Below are 17,187 nucleotides of genomic sequence, written 5' to 3'. Positions count from 1 at the left end.
TTCCTTCCTTTTCTCTCTCCCTCTCTTCCTCTTTTTAAAAAAAATTTTAGAAGCCGGGCACTGGTGGTTCACACCAGTAATCCTAGCTACTCAGGAGGCTGAGATATAAGGGTCACGGTTCAAAGCCAGCCCAGGCAGGAAAGTCCGTTTGACTCTTATCTCCAATAAACCACTAGAAAACCGGAAGTGGCACTGTGGCTCAAGTGGTAGAGTGCTTGCCTTAGAGCTGAAGAGTGCAGGGACAGCGCCCAAGCCCAGAGTTCAAGCCCCACAACTGACAGAAAAAAAAATGGGACTGGGAATGTGGCTTAGTGGTAGAGTGCTTGCCTAGCATGCATGAAGCCCTGGGTTTGATTCCTCATTATCACACAAACAGAAATATCCAGAAGTGGCATTGTGGCCCAAGTGGTAGAGTGCTAGACTTGAGCACAGAGAGATTCAGTCCCTGAGTTCAAGCCCCAGGATTGACAAAAACAAACAAACAAACAAAAAACCCAACAACAAAAATAAAACAACCCAATTTTTAGAATTGTGGTACTAGGGAATGACCCAGGGTCTCTTGAGTGTTAGGCAAATGCTCTACCACTGAGTTATATCCCCAGTCACTTTTTAATTTTTTTTTTAATTTATTTTTGGATCTGGTCGTGGGGCCTGAACTCTCTGGCCTCAGCTCTTCAGTTCAAGGTTAGCATTCTACCACTTGAACCACAGCGCCACTTCCGGCTTTTTTTCTTTTTGCTTATGTGGTGCTGAGGAATTGAACCCAGGGCCTCATACATGCAAGGCAAGTGCTCTACCGAGCCACCTTTTTTGAAAATTTGTTTTTGAGACACATTTTCGTAAATTGCTCAGGCTAGTCTCAAAATTTTGATCTTTCTCTTTCAGCCTTTGGGTAGTTAGAGTTACTAGTGTGTATGTACTACCACAACCAGTGAAAGCTGTTCTCTTTCTATTGAAGGACGTACCTTGGCAATGTGGCTCTACTTTGTGGTCCTCGTGGGTCTGTACTACCTGCTGCGCTGGTACCGAGAGAGGCAGGTGGTGAGCCACCTCCAGGACAAGTATGTCTTCATCACGGGCTGTGACAGGGGCTTCGGGAACCTGCTGGCCAGACAGCTGGACATGCGAGGCTTGAGGGTGCTGGCTGCATGTCTGACGGAGAAGGGGGCTGAGCAGCTGAGGAACAAGGCATCAGAAAGGCTGGAGACCGTGATCCTAGATATCACCAACACAGAGAGCATTGCTGCAGCCACCCAGTGGGTGAAGGAGCGTGTGGGGGACAGAGGTATGAAAAAAATCTTTTCTTCTTTCATTTAGTCAGGGAGATACAAAGGATTAGAACTAGAGGCATGACTCAGCAGTAGATTGCCTAGCTTGCAAGCTCAAGGTCCTGCCCTTCAGCAGAAGTTAAAAGGTTGTTTTTATCATTTGAAAGAATGTCATGATGCATTGCAGTGTTTCATTTCCTTAACAATGCTCTCATGGAAAAATGAGATCTATACTTTTTGTTGTTGTTGTTGGTCTTGGGTCTTGAACTCAGGGCCTGGGCCCTGTCCTTGAGCTCTTCTGCTTAACGCTAGTGCTCTAACACTTTGAGCCACAGCACTATTTTGAGATCCATACTTTTGAGGTTGTCATCTGACCTCAAAGTGTTAAGTTGAGGTCTTCTTAAAATTTTGCTCTGGGGCTGGGAAAGTGGCTCAGTGGTAGAGCGCTTGCCTTTCATGCCTGAGGCCTGTGTTCGATTCCTCAGCCCCACATAAGCAAAAAGAAAAAAGCCAGAAGTGGTGCTGTGGCTCAAGTGGTAGAGTGCTAGCCTTGAGCTGAAGAGCTGAGGGACAGTGCCCAGGCCCAGAGTTCAGGCCCTACAACCGGACCCCGTCCCCTCCCCCCAATTTTTTTTTGCTCTGGCCTTACACCATGATCCTCTTGAGAGCCTCTTTCTGAATGGCTAGGAGTATAAATATACACTGCCATGCTGAGCTTTAGATACCATTCTTTTTGTTGTTGTTGGTGGTGGTCAGTCAGTCTTGGGACTTAAATCCAAGGTTACTGTTCCTGAACTTTTTGCTCAAGGTTAGTGCTCTATCACTTTGAGCCACAACTCCACTTCTGGTTTTCCAGTAGTTAAATAGAGAGAAGAAACTCAACGCCTGTAATCATAGCTACTCAGGAGGCTGAGATCTGAGGATCCCGGCTCAAAACCAGCCTGGGCAAGAAAGTCCATGAGACTCTTTTTTTTTTTTTGGGGGGGGGTCCGATCGTGGGGCCTGAACTCTGGGCCTGGGCACTGTCCCTCAGCTCTTTAGCTCAAGGCTAGCGCTCTACCACTTGAGCCACAGTGCCACTTCCAGCTTTTTTTTTTTTGCTTATGTGGTGCTGAGGAATCAAACCCAGGGCCTCAAGCTTGCAAGGCAAGCGCTCTACCACTGAGCCACCTTCCCAGCCCCAAGTCCAGGAGACTCTTATCTCCAATTACCCAACAGAAAACCAGAAGTGGTTCTGTGGCTCAAGAGTTGAGGGACAGTGCACAGGCCCAGAATTCAAGCCCCATAACCCACCAAAAAAAAAAAAAAATAAGAGAGAGAAACTCATAGGCTTTCCTGGAACTCTGGGCCTAGGCACTGTCCCTGAGCTGAAACTCTGGGCCAGGGCACTGTCCCTGAGCTCTTCAGCTCAAGGCTAGCACTCTCTACCACACATCCACAGTCCCACTTCTGGTTTTCTGGAGATAACAGTATCATGAACTTTCCTGTCTGGGCTTGCCTTAAACCTTGATCCTCAGATCTCAGCCTTCTGAATAGCTAGGATTATAGGCATGGGCCACCAGTGCCTGGCATTTTTAAAAATTTTAAATGACAGTACTGGGGCTTGATGAATCAATATCGATCTGTTATTAACTAAAACCTATAGTTTCCATTAAGGTTTGGTTTGTGTTGCTTACTTTGGTTGGGATAAATGTGACATGTGTCTGCCATTGTAGCATCATATAGACTGTTGTGATGTGCTAAAAATCCCTGTGTTCGGGGCTGGGAAGGTGGCTTAGTGGTAGAGTGCTTGCCTTGGATGTATGAGGCCCTGGGTTTGATTCCTCAGCATCACAATGAGCAGGAAAAACCGGAAGTGGTACTGGGACTCAAGTGGTAAGGTGCTGGCCTTAAGCTAAAGAGCTGAGGGACCGGGCCCAGGCCCAGAGTTCAAGCCCCATGACTGAAAAAAAAAACAAAAAGAAAGAAAAATCCCTGTGTTCCACATGCTTATCATCCCAACACTGGGCAATCTTTTGCCTTTTAAAGAATGTCATATAATATTACATGTAGTCTTCAATTAGCTACTTTCATTTAACTACATGCATTTAAGATTCCTCTATGCTTTGATATATGGCTTGATTTATCTTTTCCTTGTCCCATAATATTTCATTGTATATATGTACCTGTTGATAAATTCCAATTCTTGACAATCATGAATAAAATTTCTTTTTCTCTGCCTCTCTCTCTTTTTTTTGTGCGTCATGAGGCTTGAACTTTGGGCCTGAACGCTGTCTCTCAGCTCTTCAGCTCAAAGATTGCACTCTACCACTTGAGCCACAGTGCCACTTCTGGTTTTCTGAGGGTTTATTGGGTGATAACGTCTCATGGACTTTCCTGCCTGGGCTGGCTTTGAACTGCTATCCTCAGATCTCAGTCTCCTGAGTAACTAGGATTATAGGCATGAGCCACCGGTGCCCAGCTTCACACTAAATTTTTTTTTTGGTCCGGTTATGGGGCCTGAACTCTGGGCCTGGGCTCTGTCCCTCAGCTCTTCAGCTCAAGGCTAGCGCTCTACCACTTGAGCCACAGCGCCACTTCTAGCTTTTTTTTCTGCTTATATGGTGCTGAGGAATCGAACCCAGGGCCTCATGCATGCAAGGCAAGCGCTCTACCACTGAGCCAACTTCCCAGCCCCACACTAAATTTTTTATTCCATGTTTTCTGCAACTATTTTTTTTTTTTTTTTACTACTGAAAGTAGTATATTTGCTTAGTAAGTTTTTCAGAAATTTTTTTTTTGGGTCCTGTCGTGGGGCCTGAACTCTAGGCCTGGGCGCTGTCCTTCAGCTCTTCAGCTCAAGGCTAGCACGCTACCACTTGAGCCATAGCACCAATTCCAGCTTTTTTTTTTCTGCTTATGTGGTGCTGAGGAATCGAACCCAGGGCCTCATGCATGCAAGGCAAGCACACTACCACTGAGCCACCTTCTCAGCCCCATTTTTCAGAAATTTTAACTGCTTATTTATCAACTTATTAACATCTTTCTCCAAGGCCCTTGGAATGTTTGAATACCAGTTTAATGAAGAGAGTATCTTTTCTTTTTGGTGGTATCAGAATTTTAATTCAGGGTTGTGTGCATGTTCAGCTTGGTTGCTTAGCTGGTGTTCTACTACTTGAGTCATATCTTCAGCACTGCTTTTTGTTGGCTAATTGGAGATAGAGTCTAGCAAACTTTTCTGCCCAAGCTGGTCTTGAACTGCAATCCTCCATGTCGTAGCCTTCTGAATAGCTAGGCTTACAAGTATGCACCAAGTATGCTGAGATCAGACTCTGTTACTTAGGAGACTCTTAGACTTTTTTTTCTTTTCTCTTTTTCCCCTTCCCTTTCCTTCCTTTCTATTTCTTCTGAGTGTATATATCTTGAATTCCAATTTCACATTGGCTGGCAAGTTCTGTCAAATCAAAAGCCAGCAATCTAGCTGTGCAGAAATCAGAAATGGAAGATTAGTAGAAGGCCAAGGCAAGCCTTGCGGAAGAGTTTGTGAAATATTATTTTATAAAACAAGCTGATTTCACTAACACATGAGTATGGAATCCCAGATATGGGGCAGGAAGAGGAAAGATAAGAAGGTCTTGGTTTGTGGCCAGCCCTAGGGAAGGTGTGAGACCCTATCTGAAGAATAAGCTAAACAAAAAGGGCAGGGACATGACTCAAGGGGTAGAAAACCTGACTAGCAAGTGCCTAGTCCTAAGTTCACATCACAGGACCGCTACTCAAAAAAAGGAAAAAAATCCAGTAATTGGTTTTTGATTTAACTTATGTGTATATATGTATCCGTACCAGGGCTTGAACTCAGGGCCGGGGTGCTGTCCCTGAGCGTTTATACCCAAGTTCTAGCACTCACTTGAGCCACATGTATACTTCTGGCTTTTTTTTTTTTTTCTAGCCCTACCTGGGCTGGCTTTGAACCATGATCTCCAAATTCCAGCCTTCTGAGTAGCTAGGATTACAGGTATGAGCCACTGGAACCGAGCTGATTTTGGATTTTTGTTGTTTTTCTTAACTCATAGACACACTTAAATACATTAAAATTTTTCTTCTTTCTCTACCATCTATAGTTGTTATTAGCAGGAAAATAGGTCAAGGTAAACATTGTCATTTTTTGTCAGAAACACAAGTTCTGATCTGAGTTTTATTATTTTAGGGCTTTGGGGCTTGGTCAACAACGCAGGCGTTTACCAACCAATGGCCTACCTTGAATGGCAGAAGTTTGATGACTGTATGAACATCCTCAACGTGAACCTTCTTGGTTTGGTACAGGTGACCTTGAGCATGCTTCCCTTGGTAAGGAGAGCAAAGGGGAGAATTGTCAATGTCTCTAGCATGTTGGGAAGAATTGCTGCATGTGGAGGATTCTACTCTATGTCCAAGTTTGGAGTTGAAGGGTTTTCAGATACACTAAGGTAAGGAAAATATAAACAAGTTTATTTGTCAGTCGTGGGGCTTGAACTCTGGGTCTGGGCACTGTGTCTGAGCTCTTCAGCTCAAGGCAAGAATTCTACTATTTGAGCCACAGCACCACTTCCAGTTTTCTGGTGGTTAATTGGATATTAGAGTCTCATGGACTTTCTTTCCTGAGTTGGCTTTGAAGTTCGATCCACAGATCTCAGCCTCCTGAGTATCTAGGATTACAGGCATGAATCACTGGCGCCCAGCTTTATTATTATTATTTTGATGACATTACTGGGGCTTGAACTCAGGGCCTAGGCACTGTCCCTTAGCTTTTCTCTCAAAGCTGGTGCTCTACCACTTGAGCCACACCTCCACTTTGGGGTTTTGGGTATTTATTGGAGGTAAGTGTCTCACAGTCTTTGCTGCCTGGGCTGACTTCAAACCTCAATTCTCAGATCTGTCTCTTGAATAGCTGGGATTCTGGTATGAGCCACCAGTACCCCGCTCATTCCTCTCCTTTCTTCACATGAAGATTTGGCCTTTATCCTTCCAGGCTCAGCTGAAATGTCTTCTTCCCACTGAAGCTTGACTGTCTTGAAGATCTATTTGCATTTCCTATCAACTTCCATAACTCCTTCAGTCCTCCTCCTCTTCCTCCTCCCCTCTTCCCTTCTGCTTCTTTCTACTTGTGCTGGAGTCAAACCCAGCTACACCTGGTTCTGTAATTATTTTGAGTTATATTGTGCATACCTATTGAGTTTTTCCTGCTGTGAGTTTTTGAGGTGAGGGACTGATTGGAGATTGTGTATATGCTTGTTATAATAAATGTTGACTTATTATTATTATTAGTCTTCTTTATACCTCCAGTATCTACAACTCTGGATACTTAACTCTTAAAGAGTAGGAGTATGGGCTGGGAAGGTGGCTCAGTGGTAGAGTGCTTGCCTTGCATGCATGAGGCCCTGGGTTTGATTCCTCAGTACCACATAAGCAGAAAAAAGCTGGAAGTGGCGCTGTGGCTGAAGTGGTAGGGTGCTAGCCTTGAGCTGAAGAGCTGAGGGACAGTGTCCAGGCCCCGAGTTCAGGCTCCACAACCGACCAAAAAAAAAAAAAAAGAAACAAAGAGTAGGTGTATGCTGGGCACTGGTGGCTCATACCTATAATCCTAGCTGCTTAGGAGGCTGAGATCTGAGGATCCTGGTTTGAAGCTACCCCAGTCAGAAAAGCCTGAGAGTTAACTCCAGCTAACCAGCAAAAAGCTGGAAGTGGAGGTGTGGCTAAAGTGTTAGAATGTCATCCTTGGCTGAAAAAACCCTAGTGAAAGTGTGAGGCCCTAGTTTAAGCTCAGCTCCTGTGTTGGGGCGTGCACGCACGTGGGCACACACACACACACACACACACACAAATCACAAATGATTATGGTGGCTTAGTGGTTGGTATAATATTTCAATTGTTAGCTCTAAGAATGTTTAACTTTTTTCTTTCTGTTTTTTTCTTCAAAAATTTCAGTAAATGTGTCTTTATAAAGATATTTTTATTATGTTTTGTGTTTTCTTCCCTAAGAACAGTGAAATAGTGATACTTTTTACTTCAAAGGAATTAACTTGTGGAGTTTCATTTCAGGCGCGAAGTTAAAGGTTTTGGAGTAAAAGTCAGCATAATTACACCTGGTAGCTTCAAAACGGAAATGACCAATCTGCAGTTGTCACTGGACAGACTGGAGCAAACCTGGAAAGAAATCCCTATGCATATTAAGGAATCCTATGGAAAGCAATTGTTTGACTTCCGTAAGCTTTCTTTCTTTCTTTCTTTCTTTCTTTCTTTCTCTCTCTCTCTCTCTCTCTCTCCCTCCCTCCCTCCCTCCTCTCCCCCTCTTTCTTTCTTTCTTTCTTTTTTTTTTTGGTTAGTTGTGGGGCTTGAACTCTGGGGCTGAGTGCTGTCTCTGGGCTCTTCAGCTCAAGATTAGAGCTCTACCACTTGAGCCACAGAATCACTTCTGGTTTTCTGTGGTTAATTTGCGAGAAGAGTTTCAGGGACTTTCCTGACCAGGCTGGCTTTGAACTGTGGTCCTCAAATCTCAGCCTCTTGAGTAGCTAGGATTATAGGCGTGAGCCACCAGTGCCTGGTTTAGCTGTTTTCTTTTTTGTTGGTCGTGGGACTTGAACTCTGGGCCTGGGCGCTGTCCCTCAGCTCTTCAGCTCAAGGCGAGTGCTCTACCACTTGAGCCACAGCGCCACTTCCGGTTTTCTGGTGGTTTATTGGAGATCGGAGTCTCACGGTCTCTCCTGCCCGGGCTGGCTTTGAACCGCGATCCTCAGATCTCAGCCTCCTGAGTAGCTAGGATTACAGGCGTGAGCCACCAGTGCCCGGCTAGCTGTTTTCTTTTGATAGAGTTAATGGACAGTGTTGTATAAGAAAGGAAAAGATAAGAACTGGAGACTTTGGGCTTGGCATGTGGCTTAGTGGTAGAGTGCTTGCCTTGCATGCATGAAGCCCTGGGTTCGATTCCTCAGTACCACATAAACAGAAAAAGCTGGAAATGGCACTATGGCTCAAGTGGTAGGACTAGCCAAAAAAAAAAAGAAAAAAAAGACTGGAGGCTTGGCACACATTGTAGAGTACTTGGCTCTCAAGTGTGAGGCCCTGACTTCAAATCCAAGTATCATTAAAAAAAAAAAAGTGCATTCCGGGCATTGGTGGCTCACGCCTGTAATCCTAGCTACTCAGGAGGCTGAGACTTGAGGATCATGGTTCAAAGCCAGCCTGAGCAGGAAGCTCCCTGAGACTCTTATCTCCAATAAACAACCAGAAAACTGGAAGTTGCACTGTGGGTCAAGTGGTAGAATTCTAGCCTTGAGCTGAAGAGTGCAGGGACAATGCCCAGGCCAGAGTTCAAGCCCTATGAGCAACAAAAAAAAAAAAAAAGAAAAGAAAAAAAATTGTGTGTGTATGTGTATGAAAGAGAAATTGATGGAAATTCACTGCTAGATCCTTGAGAACAATGTTCCTTTACCAAAGTCCTCCTAAACAGGAGAGGCTTAAAAGGAGAGGTCTCATTGCTGAGTGCCTTTGGCTCTCAGGAGGCTGAGATCTGAGGATTTTGGTTCAAAGTCCAGCTTTGGCAGAGAAGTCCATGAGATTCTCATCTCCAGTGGATCACCAAAAAGCTGAAAATGGAGCAGTGGCTCAAGCTGTAGAGTACTAACCTTGAGCACAAAAGCTCAGGGAGAGCTACAAGCCCTGAGTTTCAAGCCCCAGGACACACACACACACACACACACACACACACACACACACACACACACACACACACACACACACACACACACACACACACACACACACACACACACACACACAGAAAAAAAGAAAAAAGAAAATCGAGCTTTACAAAGTTGGTGCGGGGGGTCGGGGCGGGGGGCCCGGGGAGGAGGCTGCAATGCTTGATAAGAAATGTACGCATTAGGGGCTGGGAAGGTGGCTCAGTGGTAGCCTGCTTGCCTTGCATGCATGAGGCCCTGGGTTTGATTCCTCAGCACCACATAAGCAAAAAGAAAAAAGCCAGAAGTGGCGCTGTGGCTCAAGTGGTAGAGCGCTAGCCTTGAGCTGAAGAGCTGAGGGACAGTGCCCAGGCCCAGAGTTCAGGCCCCATGACTGGACCCAAAAAAAAAAAAAAAAAGAAATGTACGCATTATCCTGCCCATGTAATTGTAACCCCTCTGTACAGTATGTTCACAAAAAAAATAAAAAAAATTTAAAAAAAGAAAGAAAGAAAAAAGGTCTCAGTGGAGAAGGACCCAACAATGAGGCTGCTATGAGTTGTTTGCTGAACTAAACTGCACTCTTTTTTTTGGGGGGGGGGGGGGGGCGGGGTCCAGTCATGGGCCTGAACTCTGGGCCTGGGCGCTGTCCCTCAGCTCTTCAGCTCAAGGTTAGTGCTCTACCACTTGAGCCACAGCGCCACTTCTGGCTTTGTTCTTTATGTGGTGCTGAGGAATCGAACCCAGGGCCTCAAGCATGCAAGGCAAGTGCTCTACCACTGAGCCACCTTCCCAGCCCTAAACTGCAGTCTTCAGTGTTGGCTGTCCTTTTTGTAACAAAGAGCTTGACCATAGTCTATTTCTTTTTGGTTTTGTTTTTTTTTTGCCTGTGCCTTGGATTCGGGGCCTGGACACTGTCCCTGAGCTTCTTTTTCTCAAGGCTGGCACTCTACCACTTGAGCCATAGCAACATTTCCAGCTTTTTCTGTGTATGTGGTACTGAGGAATTGAACCCAGAGCCTCATGTATGCTAGGCAAGCACTGTACCACTAAGCCACATTCCCAGCCCCTAGAATGTTTCTTATTGTGGAAGGAGGGAGGGCATAAGTTGGTGAAGACCAGCTTTGTCCTATTGGGCATGGTTGGGCAGGTGGTACTGGTCACAGAAGCCTCAAAGGTATGGGATCACTCAGTTTTATGAAATAACATAATTGATGGCCTATAGAAATGGAAGCTGGTGCCGGTGGTTTTATATCTGTAATCTTAGCTACTGAGGAGGCTGTTTGGAGCCAACCAGACTGGAAAGTTCTTAAGACTGTCACCTGTAACCACCAAAATGTGAGAAGTGGAGTTATGGTTCAATTGATAGAGTGCCAGCCTTGAGCAAAAAAGTGAAGGGATAGCTCCCAATTCCTGAGTTCAAACTCAATAGGCACAAAAAAAGAAAAAAAAGAAGAAAAAGGAAGAGAGAAAGAAAATAAAAGAAAGTGATTCCTTGGGTTAGGTTTGTGGGGAAAAATTGAGAGTGACTCTGTGTGTGTGTATGTGTGTGTGTGTGTGTGTGTGTGTGTGTGTGTGTGTCTGTGTCTGTTTGCGTGCGTGTGTGGGCGCATGTGTGGGCACGTGCACCAATCCTGGTGCTTGAACTCAGAAACTAGGCTTTATCTTTGGGCATTTTTGTTTATGGCTGAAATTCACTTGAGCCATAGCTTCATGGCTTTTTTGTTGTGTAATTGAAGATTTCCTGCCCAGTTTGGCTTTGAACTGTGATCCTCAAGTCTCATCCTCCTACTCATGAGTAGCTAAGGTTACAGGGAGGACCACCAGTACCCAGCCTGCACTTCTGGCTTTGTTGTTGTTGTTGTTTTTGGTGGTTAATTGGAGATAGAAGTCTGTCTAGGGGCTGGGAAGGTGGCTCAGTAGCAGAGTACTTGCCTTGCATGCATGAGGCCCTGGGTTTGATTCCTTAGCACCACATAAGAAAAAGCCTGAAGTGTTGCTGTGGCTCAAATGGTAGAGTTCTAGACTTGAGCTGAAGAGCTGAGGAACAGTGTCCAGGCTCAGAGTTCAGGCCCACGACTGACAATTAAAAAAAAAGTCTATCCAGGTTGGCTTTTAACTTTGATCCTTATATCTCAGCCATTTGAGTAGCTAGGATTATATATAGACATGAACCACTGGTGCTTAGCTTATACGTGTTAGTGTGTGTTTGCAGTGCTGTAGATTAAATCCACGGGCTTCCTAAAGCTAGGCAGGTGCTTTGCCACGGAGCTACATTCCCCATGCCAGAGGGTATATTTTGGGGTTCATGAAAATATTATTTTCTTTCTTTTCTGTGTGTGTGTGTGTGTGTGTGTGTGTGTGTGTGTGTGTGTGTGTGTGTGTGCTTGTGCCAGTAATGGGGCTTGAACTCAAGGCCTTGTGCTCTCACTTGGCTTTTTTTTCTCAAAGCTGGAATTCTATCATGTGAGTCATACCTCCACTTCTGTCTTTTTTGCTGGTCAATTGGAGATGAAAGTCTCAAAGACTTTTCTACCCAGGCTGGCTTCAAACAGAGATATTCAGATCTTAGCTTCCCAGTTCATTGATGAAAAATTTCTGCCAGGCATGGATAGCTCACGCCTGTAATCCTAGCTATTCAAGAGGCTGAGATCTGAGGATTGTGATTCAAAGCCAGCCCAGGCAGGAAAGTCCATGAGACTGTTATCTCCAATTAACCACCAGAAAATCAGAAGTGGCACTGTGGCTCAAGTGGTAGAGCGCTAGCCTTGAGCTGAAGAGCTGAGGGACAGCACCCAGGCCCAGATTTCAGACCCTATGACAAAATAAAAAAGTATACAAGGTGGGCATTGGTGGCTCACACCTTAATCCTAGCTACTCAGGAGACTGAGATCTGAGGACTGAGGTTTAAAGCCAGCCTGGGCAGGAAAGGCTGTGAGACTCTTATCTCCAATAAACCACCAGAAAACCAGAAGTGGTGCTGTGGCTCAAGTGGTAGAGCACTAGGCTTGAGCTGAAGAGCGGAGGAACAACACCCAGGCCCAGAGGTTAAGCCCCAGGACCAACAACAACAATAAAAAATGTATACAACAAATTCCAATGGAAAAGATCAATTCATATACCTGTGTTGTTTCAATCATACTTTATGTTTTGCAGTGATGGAGTTGAGGTTTTGACACTGTTATCTCTCTTGCATACAGATTACAAAATGGTTAAGAAAGGCCTTTCCAATTGTAGCTCAGATCTGAACCTGGTCACTGACTGCATGGAGCATGCTGTAACGTCGGCACACCCTCGTACTCGATATGTGGCTGGCTGGGATGCTCAGTTCATATTCATACCACTCTCTTACTGGCCTACATCACTGGCAGACTACATATTGACCAGCCACATGCCCAAACCAGCTGAGGCAACCTAACAACAACAACAACAACAACAACAACAACAAACCTGATTCAGTTGTTCTTGGAATGAAGAATAAATCAGAAACTTGTTGGTGTCTCAGTAATCCAGTGTATTTTTTGTTTGTTCTGTTTTTGCCAGTCCAGGGGCTTGAACTCAGGGCTTGGGCACTATCCCTGAGCATCTTTTCTTGCTCAAGGCTAGCACTCTGCCACTTAAGCCACAGTACCACTTCCAGGTACTAAAGAATCAAACCCAGGCTTCATGAATGCTAGGCAAGCACTCTACCACGAACCACATTCCTATCCCAATCCAGTCTGTTTATGGTAATATATTTTCTTGCCTATACACATTTAGCTAGCATCCTGTTTGAGTTCCAGATAGCCATAGTTTGCTACATTTAGGTAATGGATAAGTATTATTTTACCCAGTGTTAAGATGAGAATGTTTCCAACATGTACTATTCTTTCTTGCCTTATTTATTTATTTCTTTTTTTTGGTCGGTAGTGGGGCTTGAACTCTGGGTCTGGGTGCTGTCCCTGAGATTTTCAGCTCAAGGTGAGTGCTTTAACACTTGAGCCACAGCGCCACTTCCAGTTTTCTGGTGTTTAATTAGAGATAAGAGTCTCACAGAGGGCTGGGAAGGCGGCTCAGTGGTAGAGTGCTTGCCTTGCATGCATGAGGCCCTGGGTTCGATTCCTTAGCACTACATAAGTAGAAAAGCTAGAAGTGGTGCTATGGCTCAAGTGGTAGAGTGCTTGCTTTGAGCTGAAGAGCTGAGGGACAGCGCCCAGGCCCAGAGTTCAGGCCCCACGACTGGACCCCCCCCCCCCCGCCCCAAAAAAAAAAAAAACAGTCTCACAGAGGGCTGGGAAGGTAGCTCAGTGGTAGAGTGCTTGCCTCACATGCATGAGGCCCTGGGTTTGATTCCTCAGCACCACATAAGCAGAAAAGGCTGGAAGTGGCACTGTGGCTCAAGTGGTAGAGCGCTAGCCTTGAGCTGAAGAGCTGAGGGGCAGCGCCCAGGCCCAGAATTCAAGCCCCACAACCGAAAAAAAAAAAAAAGAGTCTCAAAGACTTTGCTGCCCAGGTTGGCTTTGAACCATGATTCTCAGATCCCACTCTCCTGAGAAGCGAGGATGCTAGGATTATAGGGCTTGAGTTACTGGTACCATCCTCTCTCTCTTTCTTGCCTTATTAAATGGTTACATAAGACAATTCAAGCTGCTTGATATCTTTTTATATTTTTTTGGGGGGGGGGGGCGGATCTGTACTGGGTTTGAACTTGTTCAGTGTGCTGGCTCCTGGCTTGTTCTTTTGCTTGAGCCATGCCTTGAACATAACTTTCTACTAGTTATTTTGGAGATGTAGTTTTGTAGACTGTTCTATCCAGTCTGGCTTTGAATCACTACTCTCTGGATTTCAGTTGCTAAGGTTACATCATTAAGCACATAAGCACATGGCTTAATGATGTTATTATTATTTTTTAATGTATATGAAGAATGCTTCTGTGCTGTGCCCTTATTCAGGGACTACTGAGAATCATGTAGGTATGTTTATCCTTCCTTGAAATGAATCTGACTACAGATATGTTAAACCCAGGGCCTTATGTTGTTAAATAATATAACTAACTTTTTCTTCTTTTTTTCCAGCTCTTATTTTTCAATATATTTCTGTGTAATTTAAAAATAAATTGTTTGCCAGGTGCTGGTGGCTCAAGCTGTAATCCTAGTTACTCAGGAAGCTGAGATCTGAGGATTGCAGTTCAAAGCCAGTGGAGGCAGGAAAGTCTATGAGACTTTTTTTTTTTTTTTTTTGGTTTGTTGGTTGTGGGGCTTGAACTCTGGGCTTAGGCGCTGTCTCTGAGCTCTTCAGCTCAAGACTAGTGCTCTAACGCTTAAGCCATGGCACCACTTCCGGTTTTTTTTCTAGTGGTTTATTGGAGATAAGAGTTTCTTGGACTTTCCTGCCTGGGCTGGCTTTGAACCATGATCCTCAGATCTCAGCCTCCTGAGTAGCTAGGATTACAGGCGTGAGCAACCGGCGCCAGCTCTTGGAGACTCTTATCTCAAATAAACCACTCAGAAAACCGAAGTGGTGCTGTGGCCTAAGTGGTAGAGCACTCACCTTGAGCTGGAGACAGCGCCGAAGCCCAGAGTTCAAGGCCCACAACCAGCCAAAAATAAAATAAAAAAAAAAATATTTAAAAATCAATGCATATGGGGCTGGAAAGGTGGCTCAGTGGTAGATCGCTTGCCTTGCAAGCATGAGGCCCTGGGTTCGATTCCTCAGCACCACATAAGCAAAAAGAAAAAAGCCGGAAGTGGTGCTGTGGCTCAAGTGGTAGAGTGCTAGCCTTGAGCTGAAGAGCTGAGGGACAGCGCCCAGGCCCAGAGTTCAGGCCCCACAACTGGACGCAAAAACAAAACAAAACAAAAATCAATGCATATGATTAATTAAGCTCAATTAATTTATTTGATATTTAATATTAATTGATACTAATTAATATTCAGAAGCTTAGTATGAAAAGCAGATGCTATCCTTCAAAGCAGATGCTCTCAATTTTAGCTTTTATTTGGTATTTAACCCTGAATTGCTAAATAATATATTTATCTTTTTAAGTTCTATCTACCTATCTTCCATTTATTTATTCATTTATTCATTTATTTTGGTTTGGAACTGGGACTTTAACACAGGGCCTTACCCTTTTGTTGTTGTTTTTTATCTCCTCAAAGCTGGTGCTCTACCACTTGACACTTGAGCCACACCTTCATTTCTGGCATTTTGATGGCTGATTGGAGATAAGTGTCTTATGGATTTGCCTGTCTGGGTGGCTTTGAATTGTAGACCTCTGATCACAGCCTCCTGAGTAGTTAGGATTACAGACACAAGTCACAGATTCTTGGCCCTATTTTTTTTTTTTTTTTCTGGTGGTCGTGCAGCTTGAACTCTGGGCCTGGGCACTGTCCCTTTAGTGCTCTACCACTTGAACCACAGTGCCATTTCTGGCTTTTTCTGTTTATGTGGTACTGAGGAATCGAACCCAGGGCCTTATGCATGCGAGGCAAGCACTCTGCCACTGAGCCACCTTCCCAGCCCCAAAATTGAAGCAAAGTTGTTTTTTGTTTTTGTTTTGTTTTGTTTTTTTCTTCTGTTTTTGTCAATTGTGGGGCTTGAACTCAGTGCCTGGGTGCTGTCCCTGAGTCTCTTTGTGTTCAAGGCTAGCGCTGTACCGCTTGAACCACAGGACCCCTTCCTGGCCCTGTTTATTTTGAGACAAGATCTACTGCAGGCAGGCCTCAAATTCATGATCCTCCTGCCTCAACCTCCTAGGTACTGGGGTTACACATATGTACCACCACACCACATTCAGGTATAGAATGTTTGTTTTTCTCTTCCTTCCTTCCTTCCTTTTCTTCCTTTCTTTCTATCTTTCTTTCTTGTTGGTTGTAGGGCTTGAGCTCAGGGCCTGGGTGCTGTCCCTGAGCTTTTTGCTCAAGGTTAGTACCCTATCACTTTGAACCACAGTGCCACTTCCAGGTTTTTTGGTGGTTAATTGAGGATAAAAGTCTCCTGGACTTTCCTGCCAGGCCTTGCTTTGAACCAGCCTCCTGAGTAGCTAGGATTACAGGTGTGATCCACTGGCACCCAGCTGAATTTCTTCTTTCTTTCTTTTGTTTTTGGTCGGTCGTGGGGCTTGAACTCTGGGCCTGGGCGCTGTCCCTCATCTCTTCAGCTCCTTGCCCCGCCCCCTCCTATTCCTCCCTCCTCCTCTTTCACAGCTGCTGCTGCTAGTACTGGGGCTTAAACTCATGGCCTGACTACTGTGTCCCTCAGATTTTTTTGTTTTTTTTTTGCTCAAGTTTGGGCTCTACTACTCAAGCCACAGTTCCACTTGTGGCTTTTTTTACTGGTTAATTGGAGGTAGGAGTCTCACAGACTTCCCTGCTGAGGCATGCTTTGAATTTTGATCCTCAGATCTCAGCTGGCTTTTTTAATTTTTATGTTTTACTTTTTTTTAAACTGTATTTTTAAAGCTGTATTTCATCACCTTAAGTTTTCAGAGATGACACAGGTTTATAATTCAAATTCTTGGGGCTGGGAAGGTGGCTCAGTGGTAGAGCGCTTGCCTTGCATGCATGAGGCCCTGGGTTTGATTCCTCAGCACCACATAAGCAAAAAGAAAAAAAAAGCCAGAAGTGGCGCTTTGGCTCAAGTGGTAGAGCGCTAGCCTTGAGCTGAAGAGCTGAGTGAGAGCGACCAGGCCCAGAGTTCAGGCCCCATGACCGGACCCCCCCCCAAAAAAAAAATAATTCAAATTCTCACATTCTGAAAGATGTCTTTTTAAATAACTTACCACTCAAATTAAGAAAGTGCAGTAATCTGGAATTAACCTCATCTAAAGATGTAATAACCAGTTACTGTAATTGATGCTCACTGTAAGGAAGCTATAAGAAAGAGGTATAAAGAAACAAGCGGATGAAACTGATTGAATGTGTGTGAAGATATGAGTGAAGTTTCCCGGGTAACTGATATCAGCCAATAAAAAAGAAAGAGCTCAGTGTAAGATAACATCTTGACATGTTTATAGCAAGAAGCTGAGAATTCATAGCAATAGTCACTAACTAGGTAAATGTTAAAGATGTACAGTTTTTAGAAACACTGAAAAGAAATTTGTATCTTTGTCCAGATGGCTGTCAGCCTTAGTAAAGATGATAGCTGGGTGCCAATGATACACACTTGTAACTAGCTACTCAGGAGGCTGAGATCTGAGGATGATGGTTCAAAGCCAGCCCAGGCAGCGCAGTCTGTGAATTGGAACT

At 44.6% G+C, this 17,187-nt stretch overlaps 1 protein-coding gene across 1 annotated transcript; it reads left to right on the top strand.

Moving 5' to 3' along the window:
* Positions 1–972: 972 nt before the first annotated feature.
* Hsd17b6 (hydroxysteroid 17-beta dehydrogenase 6) lies at positions 973–12,470 on the top strand. The gene is made up of 4 exons (XM_042699168.1): positions 973–1,285; positions 5,455–5,713; positions 7,326–7,489; positions 12,163–12,470. Exons 1-4 carry the CDS (start codon positions 973–975, stop codon positions 12,378–12,380), a joined length of 954 nt encoding a protein of 317 aa, XP_042555102.1. The 3' UTR covers positions 12,381–12,470.
* The last annotated feature ends 4,717 nt before the right edge of the window (positions 12,471–17,187 follow it).

Source organism: Dipodomys spectabilis, unplaced genomic scaffold, assembly GCF_019054845.1.
Source record: "Dipodomys spectabilis isolate Male_0828 unplaced genomic scaffold, ASM1905484v1 ptg000234l, whole genome shotgun sequence".
Classification (NCBI taxonomy): domain Eukaryota; kingdom Metazoa; phylum Chordata; class Mammalia; order Rodentia; family Heteromyidae; genus Dipodomys; species Dipodomys spectabilis.
This window is presented reverse-complemented; position numbering and strand designations above follow the sequence as displayed.